The 15,806-nt window shown below is 41.6% G+C and overlaps 1 protein-coding gene across 3 annotated transcripts in view; it reads right to left on the bottom strand.

Moving 5' to 3' along the window:
• Positions 1–247: 247 nt before the first annotated feature.
• The window catches only part of si:ch211-202p1.5 (uncharacterized protein LOC103909337 homolog), a 35,996-nt gene continuing 20,437 nt past the window's right edge, over positions 248–15,806 (bottom strand). For 2 of the 3 annotated variants that reach the window (XM_037750479.1, XM_037750478.1), the window contains exons 2-4: positions 5,801–5,963; positions 1,454–1,573; positions 248–1,012 (exon numbers count right to left, since the gene is read on the bottom strand). In XM_037750479.1, the coding sequence (XP_037606407.1) occupies positions 907–1,012; positions 1,454–1,573; positions 5,801–5,963 (389 nt within the window). In that variant the 3' untranslated portion in view covers positions 248–906. The remainder of the gene's footprint in view (positions 1,013–1,453; positions 1,574–5,800; positions 5,964–15,806) is intronic. The other variant, XM_037750480.1, reaches the window with a different exon arrangement.

Below are 15,806 nucleotides of genomic sequence, written 5' to 3'. Positions count from 1 at the left end.
ACAATTGTAACTTTATCTCCTAATGTAACTTTTTCTTATGAAATTGTAACTTTATCTCCTAATGTAACTTTTTCTTGTAAAATTACAACTTTATCTCCTAATATATTTTTTTCTTATGAAATTGTAACTTTATCTCCTAATGTAACTTTCTCTTGTAAAATTGTTAACTTTTTCTCCTAATGTAACTTTTTCTTGTAATTTTTTTTACTTTTTCTCCTTATGTAACTTTTTCTTGTAAAATCACAACTTCATCTTGATCCAACTTTATTTCATAATACATTTTCATTTGTTTTCATATTACAACTTTTTGCTCAAAATAACTTAATTCTTCAAATGTCAGATTTTTTGTGGCCCTAACACTCAGTCATTGGCTTTTTAACATCCATCTCTCAAATATTAAAAAGCGTCTATTAATAAAATATATATATATATTTATTTACACGTTATGATCTATATTTCGCCGTTCTTTAATCAGGGTTCTTAAAAAACTTCAAAACAGACTCGGACAAACATGAAGTTGTGGCTGTCCTGCTTTAATCGCGGCTGTTCCTACCTGAAAAAACGAGTTGTCGCTGTGGAGATGTGAGGTTTTCAGCTCTCAACAACAGAGCTGTGGATCAGAAACAGACCACGCCGACAATTTACAGCAAGAATTTAGAATTAAAATACCAAAAAAACGTTGTAAATGTCTGGACCTTTTTCTCCCCGAGGCTGAGCTAACCGAAAGGTCACAGGTTCAACTCCCTCCCTGTGTGTCATCAGCTAAATGATAAAAACATGAGCTTGTCAGTGGTCAGCGCTCCTCTCTTAATACTTCACCATCATTACATTTACATAACACACACACACACACACTGTACAAACTGTTTCTGTTATTTCTGATGCATAAAGGTCTTCTGTTACTAATCAGGTCTGGTGTTTGAGTGCGTGTCGGCTCCTTTTTTCCCAGAATGCTGCTCTGTATCTCTTCAATTGTTTGTCAGTCGTCCTCGTCACCGCAGCATTTTCCCCTCTGATGAACATAATGAGAAACAGTTTGAGTGTATTTTGTTATTCCGACTGTAACTGTAACTTTATCTCCTAATGTAACTTTTTCTTGTAAAATTACAACTTTATCTCCTAATGTAACTTTTTATCGGAAAATTTTTAACTTTTTATCGTAATGTAACTTTTTATCGTAAAATTGTAACTTTATCTCCTAATGTAACTTCTTCAACATCCAAGTTTAGCAGTAATCTCCCCTCATGCAACACTGTGGGGACATTGACTAAACGGAAGTTTCAATTATTTCATTCTTCCTTTGGGGACAAAACTATGTCACATGTAAATAAAACATTTGGTGTCTGAATTATTCTGTTTTATCTCCGTTAGAGTAGTTTTTATTGAATGAAATATCAATATAACAGCTGATTACTAACTTTTCAACAGTGTTTGTGTGTTTGTGTGTCCTCACTCTGTTTGCGTACGCACAGAGCAGAAGCTCACACACTTGGCGTCCTGTGTGTTTGTGCAGAGGCAGCGTCCGAGGTCCCGCTTCAGTCGGACAGGACCGAATCCATAAGGAACCACGTGGCTGGAAGACAGAAAACTAAAGAGTCAGTGTTAAACATTCACACAACCAAATGTAGTGCAAATTGCCTAAACCTAAAGAAGTTGAAGTTTTATTGCCTAAACCTAAAGAAGTTGTAGTTTTGCTGCCTAAACCTAAAGAAGTTGTAGTTTTTGTTGTCTAAACCTAAAGAAGTTGTAGTTTTGTTGCCTAAACCTAAAGAAGTTGTATTTTTGCTGCCTAAACCTAAAGAAGTTGTAGTTTTGTTGCCTAAACCTAAAGAAGTTGTAGTTTTGCTGCCTAAACCTAAAGAAGTTGTAGTTTTGTTGCCTAAACCTAAAGAAGTTGTAGTTTTGCTGCCTAAACCTAAAGAAGTTGTAGTTTTTTTGCCTAAACCTAAAGAAGTTGTAGTTTAGTTGCCTAAACTTAAAGGAGTTGTAGTTTTGTTGCCTAAACCTAAAGAAGTTGTAGTTTTTGTTGTCTAAACCTAAAGAAGTTGTAGTTTTGTCGTCTTAACCTAAAGAAGGCATTTTGTTTGTGTCCAAAACGCAACGTTTCATTCAGTTTTACAACATGATAGAATGTGTTGCTTTTAAGTTTCACTTTCACTTTTATAACGTAGTAGGCGTAGTAGGCCCCTACTGACCCACATCTATGGTGCTTATAGTGACTGATAAGGTAAATTTAATGGCCTGATAACAGTCGAATCGGGTGGATATTTTGTGAAACATGCTTCCAGTTTTCAGTAGACTGTTTTTCTTTTGTGCAGCTGCAGTGAATCATCCTGCTGCTGATCCATTTGGTGCCAGTGTGACCGCTGTGTCGGATGTCAGCCGGCTGCAGGTTAAAGGGGGTCCTACGCTGGATTAGTGGTAGTGGTGGGGGTTAGCTAGATCACAGGGAGAACTGTTGGCACATGCCCGGGGCTGAATAGCACTATGTCAAAACAAAGATTTACTGTCCGTAAAGTGCTTCATTTGTTTCACATATTTGACATTTCTGGGACGAGCAGTAGGACTGAATTTGAGTCCAGTTGTGACACAGCATGTTACAGTGAACGCATTGTTGTGTTACTTTACAGTAAAACATCTGGATCTCATTTCCACTTTGTGTTCAGTTGTGACCCTTTCATCTCCCAGCCTTCCTCTGTTCTCCACTTCCAACGCTCTCACAGCTTCCGTCTGCTCATATCTGCAAAGTCATGTGTTTTCCTTTTCACACTTTGTTAACCTTCAGGTCAGTTTTACAACTCTGTTATCTTCACGTCCAGTGAGGTCCCCTTCTTCCATTACTGCTTTTACTGTGTTTCATCACAGGGATGAACGAATCCAAGTGACCTGAACTATTTAACTGCAGCTCCATCAGTTACGGCTCCGCTGCACCTACTTGCCTCTATTCAAAAGCTGTGTGTTACTCTGGGTTATGTGCAATCCTGTCGCCAGACCATAACCTTAATATTGGACTATATGACAAAGTACATTAACGTTCAATGCCTAAAACAAGGCAAAAGAGCATGGCTCACATACCCCCCCCGCTCACTGCTTGACCCCCTAAAATTTCAAAAGTTTCGGGGCACCCTGGACTTCAAACCTTTATACCAAATTAGAAGTTCCTAAGTTAAATAGGACGGAAGGACGAACACGGGGAGCGCTATATACCCCCGACTACGTTGTCGCGGGGGTATAAAAATCTTTAAAATGTGTCATGCTAAAGGTTAAAGGGACTGTTTGTAACTTACACTCTTTTAAATCATTGCGGGTCGGTGTCCCATGCACGCTCGCGTGTGGCTACGCTGTTCAGACTCAGACTACAACACAAACTACATGGAAGCTCTTGGTTGTATCTAGTGAAGCCCGTCTGTTAAACAGTGTTGGCCGCGGCCGGAGGACGCGGGGGAGACTGTAGCTTTTGTCTCCAGGACCGGAGTCTCTGCTGTACTCTGCTCCTCTGCTCCTCTGCCTGCCTGCTTGCCTTCACTCACTCTCTCGCTAGACCTCTCACGTGCATGCTGCTCACTCCACACTGCAGAAGAGTTAGTTTAGCTCTGAGAATATCTAGTGAATGTTCAGTGGATGTTTGTGCAGAAATAACTGCTGCAGCTCCTCCAGACCAACAGAGGTTTCCCGTGTCTTGTGAAGTGACGGGGCTCCGCAGAGAGAAACGTTATCGTCTCTGATCAAAACTCCGGTGTCTCCCCTGTTCCCTCCGGCCGCGGTCGGGAGGCTGAGGCAGGAAAAGCCAACACTAGTATCAGCATTGATTCATGGAGAGACCTTCGTCTGGTCAGCTAACATTACTGCCAAGCAGCTGAAATATAGAGTGATATTGTGCTTTTAGCTGACGTGTGTCTCCTCACTGTGTTGAGCAATGCTTGTTCATGTCTACGGGACGTGAACTCATCTCCTGCATGAACTCACAGCGGACCCAATCAATCACCACGCGGACCTCCGCACCTTTCATCCGTGACTATGCTCCAAACAACGTGCTTAGTCAGATCATCTGACACCTGCTCTCTCTACACCTTTCCAACGCCAGAATCTCTCTCAGAATCTCTCTCAGGATCTCTCTCAGGATCTCTTTTGATATATGGCAACACTATGAATGACTTCCAGGAGAGACTGCTCTGTATGAGGATACGTTGCCTACAAAAATACGCACTCTATTGGACTGACTTCCTGTCTGTGGCCCATTGGTTCCTAATGAAGACGTAAATATTTTTAAAAACACAAATATATAGTTTCATATTTAAAGTAATTTCCTTAAACAGCTGCTCATTGTAGGTTTTAATCAAACAAACAGCAGGAAATAGAGCTTTTGTTGGGGACTACTTTCAGCGGCGGATGAATCCACATGTGGTGCTCTAGTGAGTATTAGTGGCAGCAGTGACGGTGGACGTGAGTCTGAATAAACTTGTGTATCAGGCTGTGATTCACACACAATACTCGTCAGTAGATACACTCACCGTTGAGCTTTCACCACGTTAGCACGACTAGTTTAATATGTAAAACAAAATGGCGTCAGCAGGATGCATCGCAGAAGACTTCCCTGTCGCCTGCAGGGTTTAGTGGTGTAGTTAGTGCCGTTTAAAAAACGCCTTTATGGTGAAGGCAGGGGAGATTGCATTTAACCACACTGCTATGTTTAGACTAAAACTAACAATCTTAGTGAGAGGGTCCACCTCATCTCTGGAAGCTATTTTCGGTGAAACATAATCACACAGGTCGGTTGAATTTGTTGAAATACAACGATACGAGATTAAAGCTGGAAGAAATAATCTGAAATCATTTTAACATTATTATTAAAGGGTTGTATATGTTCACCACTATATGATATACCATCATATGTTCACCTTCAGTAAAGCCAATCAGACCCTCCTCATTTTAATCAAACACTTTAATGTGAGCTGGTCTTAAGGAGTTCAGACCAGGGTCCCACCACAGGGATTTAGGACTCTTTGTGGTTTCCTCGGTGGCTTCGTGTTAAAAGGGTTAAAACGGGCTATTTAGAAACAGCAAGAGGAAACACGGTAGAAATTACCCTTCGTTAGGAAATGTGCTCTTTCTTATTAGCGCCGCCACATCTAACTGCTCACTCATTGCTTGTGCATACTGAACTAAAATGAAGTTAACTGCTTCCAATTGTGAAGCGAGTCTGGTTCCTATTTGAGGCCGGGCGTTTTAAAAATATGAACCGCTCACAGAGACCTTTAGACAGTTCATGAAATCTATTACAGTGCTGCCCAAAATATATCTAATTACTACGGCTGTCAATCGATATAATACAAATAAATACAATATTTTATTTTAATATTTTATCATGATTAATCGCACATTTTTTTATCTGTTCAAAATGAACCTTAAAGGGAGATTTGTCAAGTATTTAATACTCTTATCAACATGGGAGTGGACAAATATGCTGCTTCATGCAAATGTATGTATATATTTATTATTGGAAATCAATTAACAACCAATAACAATGACAAATATTCTCTCTCAAATCTCAAGTTTGGCGAGTAGACTGATGGTGTCACTTTCTACTCTGAAACTCACTAACCTGCAGAGCAGTGAAAGTTAATCTTAGTTTTATGTGTGAACGCCTCCCGTCCTCCCTCGGAAACCTCCCAGCTGATGCTGCCGATGCTGCTGCTGCTGCTGCTGGAGGGAAAGATTAATGACCGCTCCTCATCTTCGGTTTGTTTTATCATTACATTTAAACGCTGCTGAGTTTCAAAAGTGTGAAAACAAAACTCACCTCGGCGTGTTGACCCAGACGATACCAATGTGGCAGAAAAAAATACACTCCTTGTCTTTCTGGTTCTCGCAAGAGCAGCGTTTCTCTCGTCGGTGGGCCGCGTGGGGGAGCTGCGCCAGGGGGCCCTCCTCCGCTGTGGGGCTCGTAACAGAGAAGGCAGCGGCTGGGAAGCACAAGTGGAAGAGTGGTGGTTAGTATAGTTATTGTTTTAGTATCAATTAGTATATCTATTGATTATATTTCTGTTGCTTTGTCATAATATACATCTTTGAAGTTCATTTTTACACAGTTTTCATCATCAAAAAAACAGTGATGATGAAAACTAGATGTTGAAATTTACTTTAAAGATTATATTGTATATACAGCTGTCAATCGGTTAAAATATTTAATCACGATTAATCGCTCGATTGTCCATAGTTAATCCCGATTAATCACAAATTAATCTCACATTTTTTATCTGTTAAATGTCCATAAAAGGGAGATTTGTCAAGTATTTAATCAACATGGGAGTGGACAAATATGCGGCCTTATACAAATGTATGTATATATTTATTATTAAAAATCAATTAACAACACAAAACAATGACACATATTGTCCAGAAACTCTCACAGGTACTGCATTTAGCATAAAAATATATAGCACCCATATAGGTACCCATAGAACCCATTTCACATACAGTATCTTGAGGTCAGAGGTCAAGGGACCCCTTTAAAAATGGCCATGCCAGATTTTCCTCGCCAAAATTTAGCGCTAGTATGACATGGTTGGTACCGATAGATTCATTAGGTTTTCTAGTTTCATATGAAACCAGTACCTTCACTCTAGCTTTAGAACTGAGCCCACTACAACCTAAACATCATAAGTTGCATTAATGTGTTAAAGAATAGTGTAGTTGGGCCATCTGGAGGAGCTGCACCAGAGGGCCCTCCTAATTGTTGCTAATATTTAGACTTCTGCTAACCGCAGCCGCACTGGCATCCTGAAAAAAACAAAAAAACATTGACAGCTTAACGGTAGAACAAACTCTCAGACCCGAGACAGAAATGACTTCATTTATTCAGCGTCTTGGCCACAAGGTCTTCATCAGAGCAGAATAATAACAACAATCAACACTCTCTGCCTCTTCCTACTTTACTGCACAACAACCACAGCGTGAGCAGAAATGTCATGCTGTAACATGCACACATGTCCACACAGAGCCCCATAAAGCCTGAAAGCCCACAGACGGCCTTTGATGCTGCTCTCGCTGCACACTGGGAATGTTTGGGCGTCTAAAGAGAGATTTACACAGAGGCACAAAATAACACCTCTTGTCACCATAAATGGTTACAGGTCTGTTCTTTATACTGCTGCGTCCCTGAGAGAATCAAATACTCCAGGTTGTTATTCAAGTTAAATCTCCACAGACCAGCCCCGTCTCCTAAAAAATTGCGTTCCCATACAAATAAACTGCACTGTAAATTACGTTTCGAGGGAAACGTAAATGTAGGGGAGTCGGTTGGGGTGATTTATGGGTCAAACAAACACAAAATTGTCACCCAGGAGACCGCCGTTTGTGTCCTGTGTGAAACTAAAAGTCAGCGTTCAAATTTAACACTTTTGTTCCTGTAGTGTGCGAGGCAGCGCCCAGCAGCAGAGCTACGCCTTCTGGTAGCGTGGCGGCGTGATTCGAGAGACGGGGCGTCACGTCCAGCAATCGCCATCTAGGTTTTTGGCCGTCGCCATCTAGGTTTTTGGCCGTCGCCATATTGTTTTTTGGCCGTCGCCATCTAGGTTTTTGGCAGTCGCCATATTGGTTTTTGGCCTTCACCATCTTGGTTTTTGGCCGTCGCCATCTAGGTTTTTGGCCATCGCCATTTAAGTTTTAGGCCATTGCCATCTAGGTTTTTGGCCATCGCCATCTAGGTTTTTGGCCGTCGCCATATTGGTTTTTGGCCTTCACCATCTTGGTTTTTGGCCATCGCCATCTAAGTTTTAGGCCATTGCCATCTTGGTTTTTGGCCGTCACCATCTTGGTTTTTGGCCGTCACCATCTTGGTTTTTGGCCGTCGCCATCTAGGTTTTTGGCCACCGCCATTTAAGTTTTAGGCCATTGCCATATTGGTTTTTGGCCATCGCCATTTAAGTTTTAGGCCACCGCCATTTAAGTTTTTAGGCCGTTGCCATCTTGGTTTTTGGCCTTCGCCATATTGTTTTTTGGCCGTCACCATCTTGGTTTTTGGCCATTGCCATTTAAGTTTTAGCCCGTTGCCATCTTGGTTTTGGGCCGTCTCCATCTAGATGTCCACCTAAAACAGTGCCGTACAAAAGTAAAACAAAATTATTTCTATTCTATTGTCATATTCAATGTCTCTACTGAAATGGCCTGTGTTGAACAAAATATATATTATAAATACGCATACTATTATAAGTATTTACTTACTTACTTATTTATCTAAATAACAACATGAAAATGTTTTACAAAGCCCGGCGCTCTTCCTGGCAGCTTGACTGAGACATATCTGTTGTTGTGAGGTAGTTTCAGGTACATGTGAGGCCTCAGTGTTCACCTGCACCTGTGTGATCCAGACAGATCTGTCAGGCACAGTAGCATCGCTGATGTATCATGAAGAAGAAGGTAATGAGAGAGAATAATGGAGCTACTGTTCATTGTGACTTCAAACCTCATCAGACCCCTTTTAACATGATGGTTCTCTTTGACCCGGGTTCTGCCTGACAGATTAAATGAGGACGCCGACATTCTTTGCATTGTACTAATGATGATGATGACGATGATGCTGAATTATTTGGCAAGTTCTTTACAAAAGAGATAAAAAGCAGAAAACGTATCGACCGGAGTGAATGTACATATAAGAGAGAGGCCATCTTGGCTTTTGGCCATCGCCATCTTGGCTTTTGGCCATCGCCATCTTGGTTTTTGGCCGTCGCCATCTTGGTTTTTGTCCGTCGCCTTCTTGGTTTTTGGCCGTCGCCATCTTGGTTTTTGGCCGTCGCCATCTTGGTTTTTGGCCGTCGCCTTCTTGGTTTTTGGCCGTCGCCATCTTGGCTTTTGGCCGTTGCAATCTTGGCTTTTGGCCATCGCCATCTTGGTTTTTGGCCATCGCCATCTTGGTTTTTGGCCGTCGCCATCTTGGTTTTTGGCCGTCGCCTTCTTGGTTTTTGGCCGTCGCCATCTTGGCTTTTGGCCGTTGCAATCTTGGTTTTTGGCCGTCGCCATCTTGGTTTTTGGCCGTCGCCATCTTGGTTTTTGTCCGTCGCCTTCTTGGTTTTTGGCCGTCGCCATCTTGGCTTTTGGCCGTTGCAATCTTGGTTTTTGGCCATCGCCATCTTGGTTTTTGGCCGTCGCCATCTTGGTTTTTGGCCGTCGCCTTCTTGGTTTTTGGCCGTCGCCATCTTGGCTTTTGGCCGTCGCAATCTTGGCTTTTGGCCGTCGCCATCTTGGTTTTTGGCCGTCGCCTTCTTGGTTTTTGGCCGTCGCCATCTTGGCTTTTGGCCGTTGCAATCTTGGCTTTTGGCCATCGCCATCTTGGTTTTTGGCCGTCGCCTTCTTGGTTTTTGGCCGTCGCAATCTTGGCTTTTGGCCGTCGTCATCTTTGTTTTTGGGTGTCGCAATCTTGGCTTTTGGTCATCGCCATCTTGTTTTTGGCCGTCACCATCTTTATTTCTGTTTATGCTATCTTGCATGCGGCATGAAAGATGAAACAATACTTTTCTTTTAAATGCTTACATTTGACATGTTTGTTATATAATAGTTCATTAGAGTGGAAATCCATTTAGTAAACCAGCTTCCCTATCAGATCCTAACCCTAATTACCATGGTTACCAAACAGTTAAGATAGGACCTGCAAGTTAAGAAGTTTCTGTAATACGGCTCCTGGGTGGTTTCTCCAAAGTCTCCCTACCAGGAAAATGAATACTGCTGGCCAACATGAGGAATGAAATGTATATAACATGTTTGTTAGCAATATGTTTTGGTTAGAAACACTGAATGTAAACATAAATATGTTTAGAACAAAAAGGGGGAAGTTGAAGAAAAGTTCGATATAGAGGTTTAAAAGTAGGGAAATGTTTGATTTCATGGTGGTTGGAGAAAGCACAAGGTAATTCACCACATCCCTTGAACGAAACCCTAAACTCCTGCTCAGCTTAAAAGTCCTGGTAATGTTGATAATTGCCAGCTGTAGGCTTAACTCTGACTTCCTGACCTCATGTGGGGTCAACATCATAGAAGTTGACACAACATGCTGTTTGGAATAAAACCCTGATAATGAGGCCTGATGACCGCGGTGTTTGTTGGAGCATGAAGGTCCCAAAAAGCATATTTCAGAGATATTAGATCAATTTAAATAAATTTGATCCTCCAGATTGGATACACTTTTGAAAAGTGAACTCCTTATCTACAGTTTGTCTTCACGAATACACACAAAACCTCCCAAACGGTTGGTGAGGTTTCTTTCGGCGCTGCCAAACCAAACTGGGCTGAACAGAGGTGTTTTGTGCTGATGCTGAGAAGAATGTTACGGGTTTTAATCCATTAGGAATGGAGATTTCACGCTACTCATCCACGGCCATCACATATCCTCCAAAACACACACACACCCACATAACGCAATATCCTGATGACAGCCATCTGGTTTTATAAGGTTAGACAAGCAGGTTGGAGCAACAGACTGAAGGATAATCAGCACGTGATGCTCTCATTACAGCAACCTTAGAGCAATTAACCACATTCAGATTTATACCTTGTCCTCCTGTGAACTGATCTTCAAAAATACCACTACTCAAAGACGTGAGGAAGTTCACAAAGGTTCATCATTATAGAGTTTGTTGATTTTGAAACGGAATGATTCTAGCTTTGCTGCGTCGTCCATCGGCACTTCACTAATTAAAATGTTATATCTTTGTTTAATCTGTGCAACAACTGAAGTGTAAAAACGCTCCAATCGCTGGATGGCAACTGCTCAAAGACAATAAAATAACCATAGACCATACAAATTCTTAAACTGTTTTTAAACAAACGAGATACAACGTGTTAATCAGTGAGCTTTAGAGGAGCTGGTAGGTGGATGTTGTTCCCTTTGGACAGAACCAAGCTAGCTGTTTCCACCGTTTCAAGTCATTATGCTAAGCTAAGCTAACCAGCTGCTGATAGTGGCTTCCAGCCGAGTCGCACAGAAATTCGTAAAATAGTCAAAATTTTTGTATTCATTCGTGCACATGGACACGAATTTCAATTTTTTTTTCATGGTGGATGGGTAGGTCAAAAAACACCAGACTGTTCATGTACCGTCTGAGACCACAAGTCAACATTGATTTATTTGTCATGTAACTTCCGTACTTAAGTTACAGCACTTTCGGAGTTATTTTAACCCAAACCGCGATCTTTTCCTAAACCTGACTCAGTAGTTTATTTTGAAAAGACTGGAGCAGAAATTGCCACATGCATCAAGTGTTGCTGGCCATTTGTAGGAAAACGCAAAATTAAATTAAATGAAGAATATATTGTTGAAAGTCGTGCTGAGTGTCACGAAAAAAATTTAAATTCGTGTCTATGTACGAGAATCAAATAGATTAAATAGTGTGACTATTTCACAAACTGCCGCGAGACTGTATTGTGGCTTCATTTTTACCGCTCAGACATGAAAGAGTGGTATCAGACTAAACATCTAACTCTGCAGAACGAGGAATGACCATATTTGGTAAAATGTCAAGCTTTTGCTTTGAAACTACACCTCGAGTACCAAAATAGTGCCAAACGCAACAAACACTGCAGCCAGTTACGTGTGGTAGCTCGAGTTTCTTCACATCTATAATGTCAAATATCTCATGGATCAAATGGTGTAAACTCATTACGTCCTTCCAGGTTTATGTAATGACAGATGGGCCGGGTCACTCCGGTATCCCCCCTACACCACCACCACCACTCTACGCACCGTCAGCCATCAGGTATGCCAGCAGAGAAAAACAACCCATCATCTCGTCCTCTCTGACATTATTTAATTCCATGATGGACAGTTTATTATGTTGTCTGTTCTCCACAGCCGTTATTAAAGAAGAATTTAAAAAACGCAGCCTGGAGATCGGTTGCGTAATTCTTACTTTAATAAAGGCTCTCTTTCCGTCGTCTTGGCTCGAGCTGAACTAAACATGCCACAGCCTGGCTGATCGCAGGTCTGGGGCCTTTAGGGATCCGTGTTTCCTTCAGGATTCAGTGAGACTGTTGTGGGTGGACCTCGGACCCTCTAGGGAGGGCATGATATGCATCAATCTGGTGCACTTTGAGAGCTAAATTAAGAGGCTATGAGGAACTTTGTGGGTGTGATTTTTTTTGTCATCTCTATTCATATCTATTAGGGCTGTCAATTTGATTAATCGCATGATTGTCCAGAGTTAATCATGAATAAACACAAATTATCACACAATTTTTAATCTGTTCAAAATGTACCTTAAAGGGAGATTTGTCAAGTATTTATATAGCTATACAATAAGAGTATTTCTTATTATATACTTATATAAATACTTGACAAATCTCCCTTATGTTCTTAAGTTACGCCACTTCCGGAGTTATTTCAACCCAAATCACGATCTTTTCCTAAAGCTATCTAAGTAGTTTTTGTCACGTGACTTCCATACTTAAGTTACGCCACTTCCGGTGTTATTCTAACCCAAACCACGATCTTTTCCTAAACCTAACTTAATAGTTTTTGTCACATAACTTCCATACTTAAGTTACACCACTTCCGGTGTAATGTAAACCCAAACCACAATCTTTTCCTTAACCTAAGTCGTTTTGTTGCCTAATCCTAACCAAGCCGATCTATTTCTAAACCTAAGTAGTTTAATTTTGAAAAGACTGGAGCAGAAATTGACACGTACGTCACGTGTTGCTGGACATTCATAGTATAAAGCTTGAAAAATCTGTTGTTGAAAGTCGTGCTGAGCGTCACAGAAAAAAGGGAAATGTATGTCTATGTACACGAATCAAATATATCAAATTCTGTCACCATTTCACGAACTGCTGTGAGACTGAGTTGTGTCTGCAGGTTTGTTGAGTCTCTCCCTGTTTGTAGGTAGGTCACACGAGGCTGCTACATTTTCAGGTTTACAATTTCTGCTCCCTGCGAAGCTCGTTGTGTAGATCAAGGCTCGCCACAGTCGGGGGTTCAGCTCAACGAGTCCTCGTTAAACTCCCATCGAGGTCAAATCATAGCGCTAATACCACATGACCATCATTTACCACCAGCAGACCACAATTTGTGCTTTTTCACGACGTGAACAACAATCCCACTAAACCGTCGACTCCATCAGTGGTTTCCATGTCGCTGTACTGCAGCAGTATCAGCGGTTCGGGGAGCTGTTTGCAGCTGCTGCAACAGACAGCATTAATCAAAACAAACAGAAAAAAACCACACACTTAACTTGATGTTTGTGGATGCCAAAAGCAGAAAAACCTCACGTAATAATATTGTTCCTGTGGTTATACAAAGCCACATTGTGTTTAACTAAATTATGTCCTTATTTCATGTCCACTGGGAGCCAGCAAGAAAAAAATATTGAGAGGAATTTGCAGAAACTCAAAAAGTTGTATTCGAAACCGCCTACAACATACTATTGAGGAACGCAGCATGCAGTATACAGTACATACTAAGATAAACAGGATCACCAACGAGGGGATACGGTAAATATACAGTAAAACATTGATCCACAACATTTACGTTACTCAAACTACTTTTTCAGTTACAGCAACAAAACAGTGGACTGATCTCCCTCCAGATATTAGAGTACTGTTAAAAAGGGTCACGATGTCTCCGAAAACGTCGGAGCAAATGTTTGATTCGCCGTTTAATATCGTAAAACTGCCAATATTCAAAATCGACACAGTTGATTTTCTCGCCTTAAAAATGTTCAGAAGTGAATTTAGTGATGAAATAGCTACGAAAAATGTAAAAAAACAGCCCCTGCTGCTGTTGTAACCGTAGCCTGTAGCGGTCCAGCGCTTTGCATTGTGGGTTAGGTGGGTGAGGTAGACTGGTCCGATGCATATTGGAGATTTTTTTTCCAAATCAGTACAACATCCGGGTATTTTTTGCATAGTGTAGATTTTGCTTTAGTTCGCATACTACATAATGACTCATACGACTAATGACTCACGTGACTTATAGGACTAACGATAATAACGACTCAAGTGACTAACGACTCACGTGACTAATGATTCTAACGACTCATGTGACTAATGATTCTAACGATTCACGTGACTGACAATTCTAATGACTCAGATTCATGCTACATTTTGGCCAAATCAGTACATACTACTAGTATAGTATGAGGTTTCGGATACAGCCAAGGTATTCATTTCAAATCACCATTGGTGCCATTGTTTTCCATTTTAAAGTGCAAGTCAAAACCCTATTGAATATGTACCAGCCTCCTGTTGTATTTGAGCGAATGTGACATCAAGTTGGACGCTGAAAGCTGGTAGTTTACTGTTTCCTTGCTGAAGGCAATGAATCACACTTAATAGACATTTCAATTTTTCCGAGATGTCAGGTTCCTCTTTTGCCACCCGAGCAGCCCTCGTAACAACGCATGCTTCCTTTCCCAATAACCTATTTAGTGTTTTCTGATCTTTGAGTGCAGGTATTTGCGCCCATAAGCTTGCATACTTTGTGTACATGTGTGAGTATTCATGCAAGAAAAAATAAATTGTGGGAAGAGGCAAAGCCCCTGTTCAGGCGCGTACATTGTTTGGAGACTGCCAAGCCCAAGTTTAATTTCTTGCCCCGTTATGAAAAAGCCCACAGGCTCCACAGGGTTTGACAATATCTGACAATATACAAGCGGATCAGGCGCCTATAACCCATGAGCGGGCTGCTTGTGTTGGCAGGATTCCCTCTGCAGGTAGAAGACTCCCAGAAACACATTGAGTAACACTTGCCTCACCTTCATGAACCTATGGAGAGGAGCTGGAGGTATGCAGTGTGGGCAGTTAAAGAACACAATCTGGAGGTTAAACATGCCAGCGAGCGTTTAAGGTCCATCCTGTTGTTCTAGCCTCGGTGGACTCAAGTTTCTTGGGAGGTAATAAAAGGTGCTGAGGCCAACATGACAGCCAGTCGGTCTAAAATGGAGCTTTTTAAGCCTGCAGTTTGAATCCCCGGACGAAAATCTTACAGGGCTGAAGGCAGTAGGACATCTTCTCCTCTCCATCAACACTTAAAGGAACAGTGTGAAGCATTTAAAGGGAAGATCGTGTCGGTCACTGTAGTTCTGCTACACACTTGGCCAACACATTCTCACTCCCAACTCTTCAGATACCGCCGCTTGGTCAGCGCCCCTTGGCATCAGAGACTGACGCATGGGGTAGCCCTCTAGCGTTCCTTCTGGACGGACCAGGGACGGCGTGTCAATATACGCTAGTACTAACGATTGTAACGACTCACGTGACTAACGCTCTACGACTCACGTGACTTACTGGACTGACGATTCTAACGACTCACGTGACTAACGACTGACGCGACTAATGACTCACTTGACTAATGACTTATGTGACTAACGATTGTAACGACTCACGTGACTGACGACTCACATGACTAACAACTCACGTGACAAATGACTCACATGATTTACGGGACTGACGATACTAACGACTCATGTGACAAATGACTCACGTGATTTACTGGACTGACGATTTAACGACTCACGCGAGTAACGACTCACATGAATTACGGGACTGAAATTCTAACAACACACGTGACTAACGATTCTAACGATTCACGTGTCTTACTGGACTGACGATTCTAACGACTCACGTGACTAATGACTGACGTGACAAAATAAGTCAATGTTACTTTTAGTTTCACACGGGACACTAACAGCGGTCTCCTGGTTGAAAGTCTTGTGTTTGTTTTCAATTTTAAAAGCGTTGCTTTCTGCAGCGAACCCTAACAGGCCTCAGATGTCTGGCTTTGACGTGACGAACAGAAAGAAAAACAGAGAGAGAGGGAT

Source organism: Sebastes umbrosus, chromosome 18 (assembly GCF_015220745.1).
Source record: "Sebastes umbrosus isolate fSebUmb1 chromosome 18, fSebUmb1.pri, whole genome shotgun sequence".
NCBI lineage: Eukaryota > Metazoa > Chordata > Actinopteri > Perciformes > Sebastidae > Sebastes > Sebastes umbrosus.
Note: the sequence above shows the minus strand (reverse complement) of the source record. Positions and strands in the feature narration are given on the sequence as shown.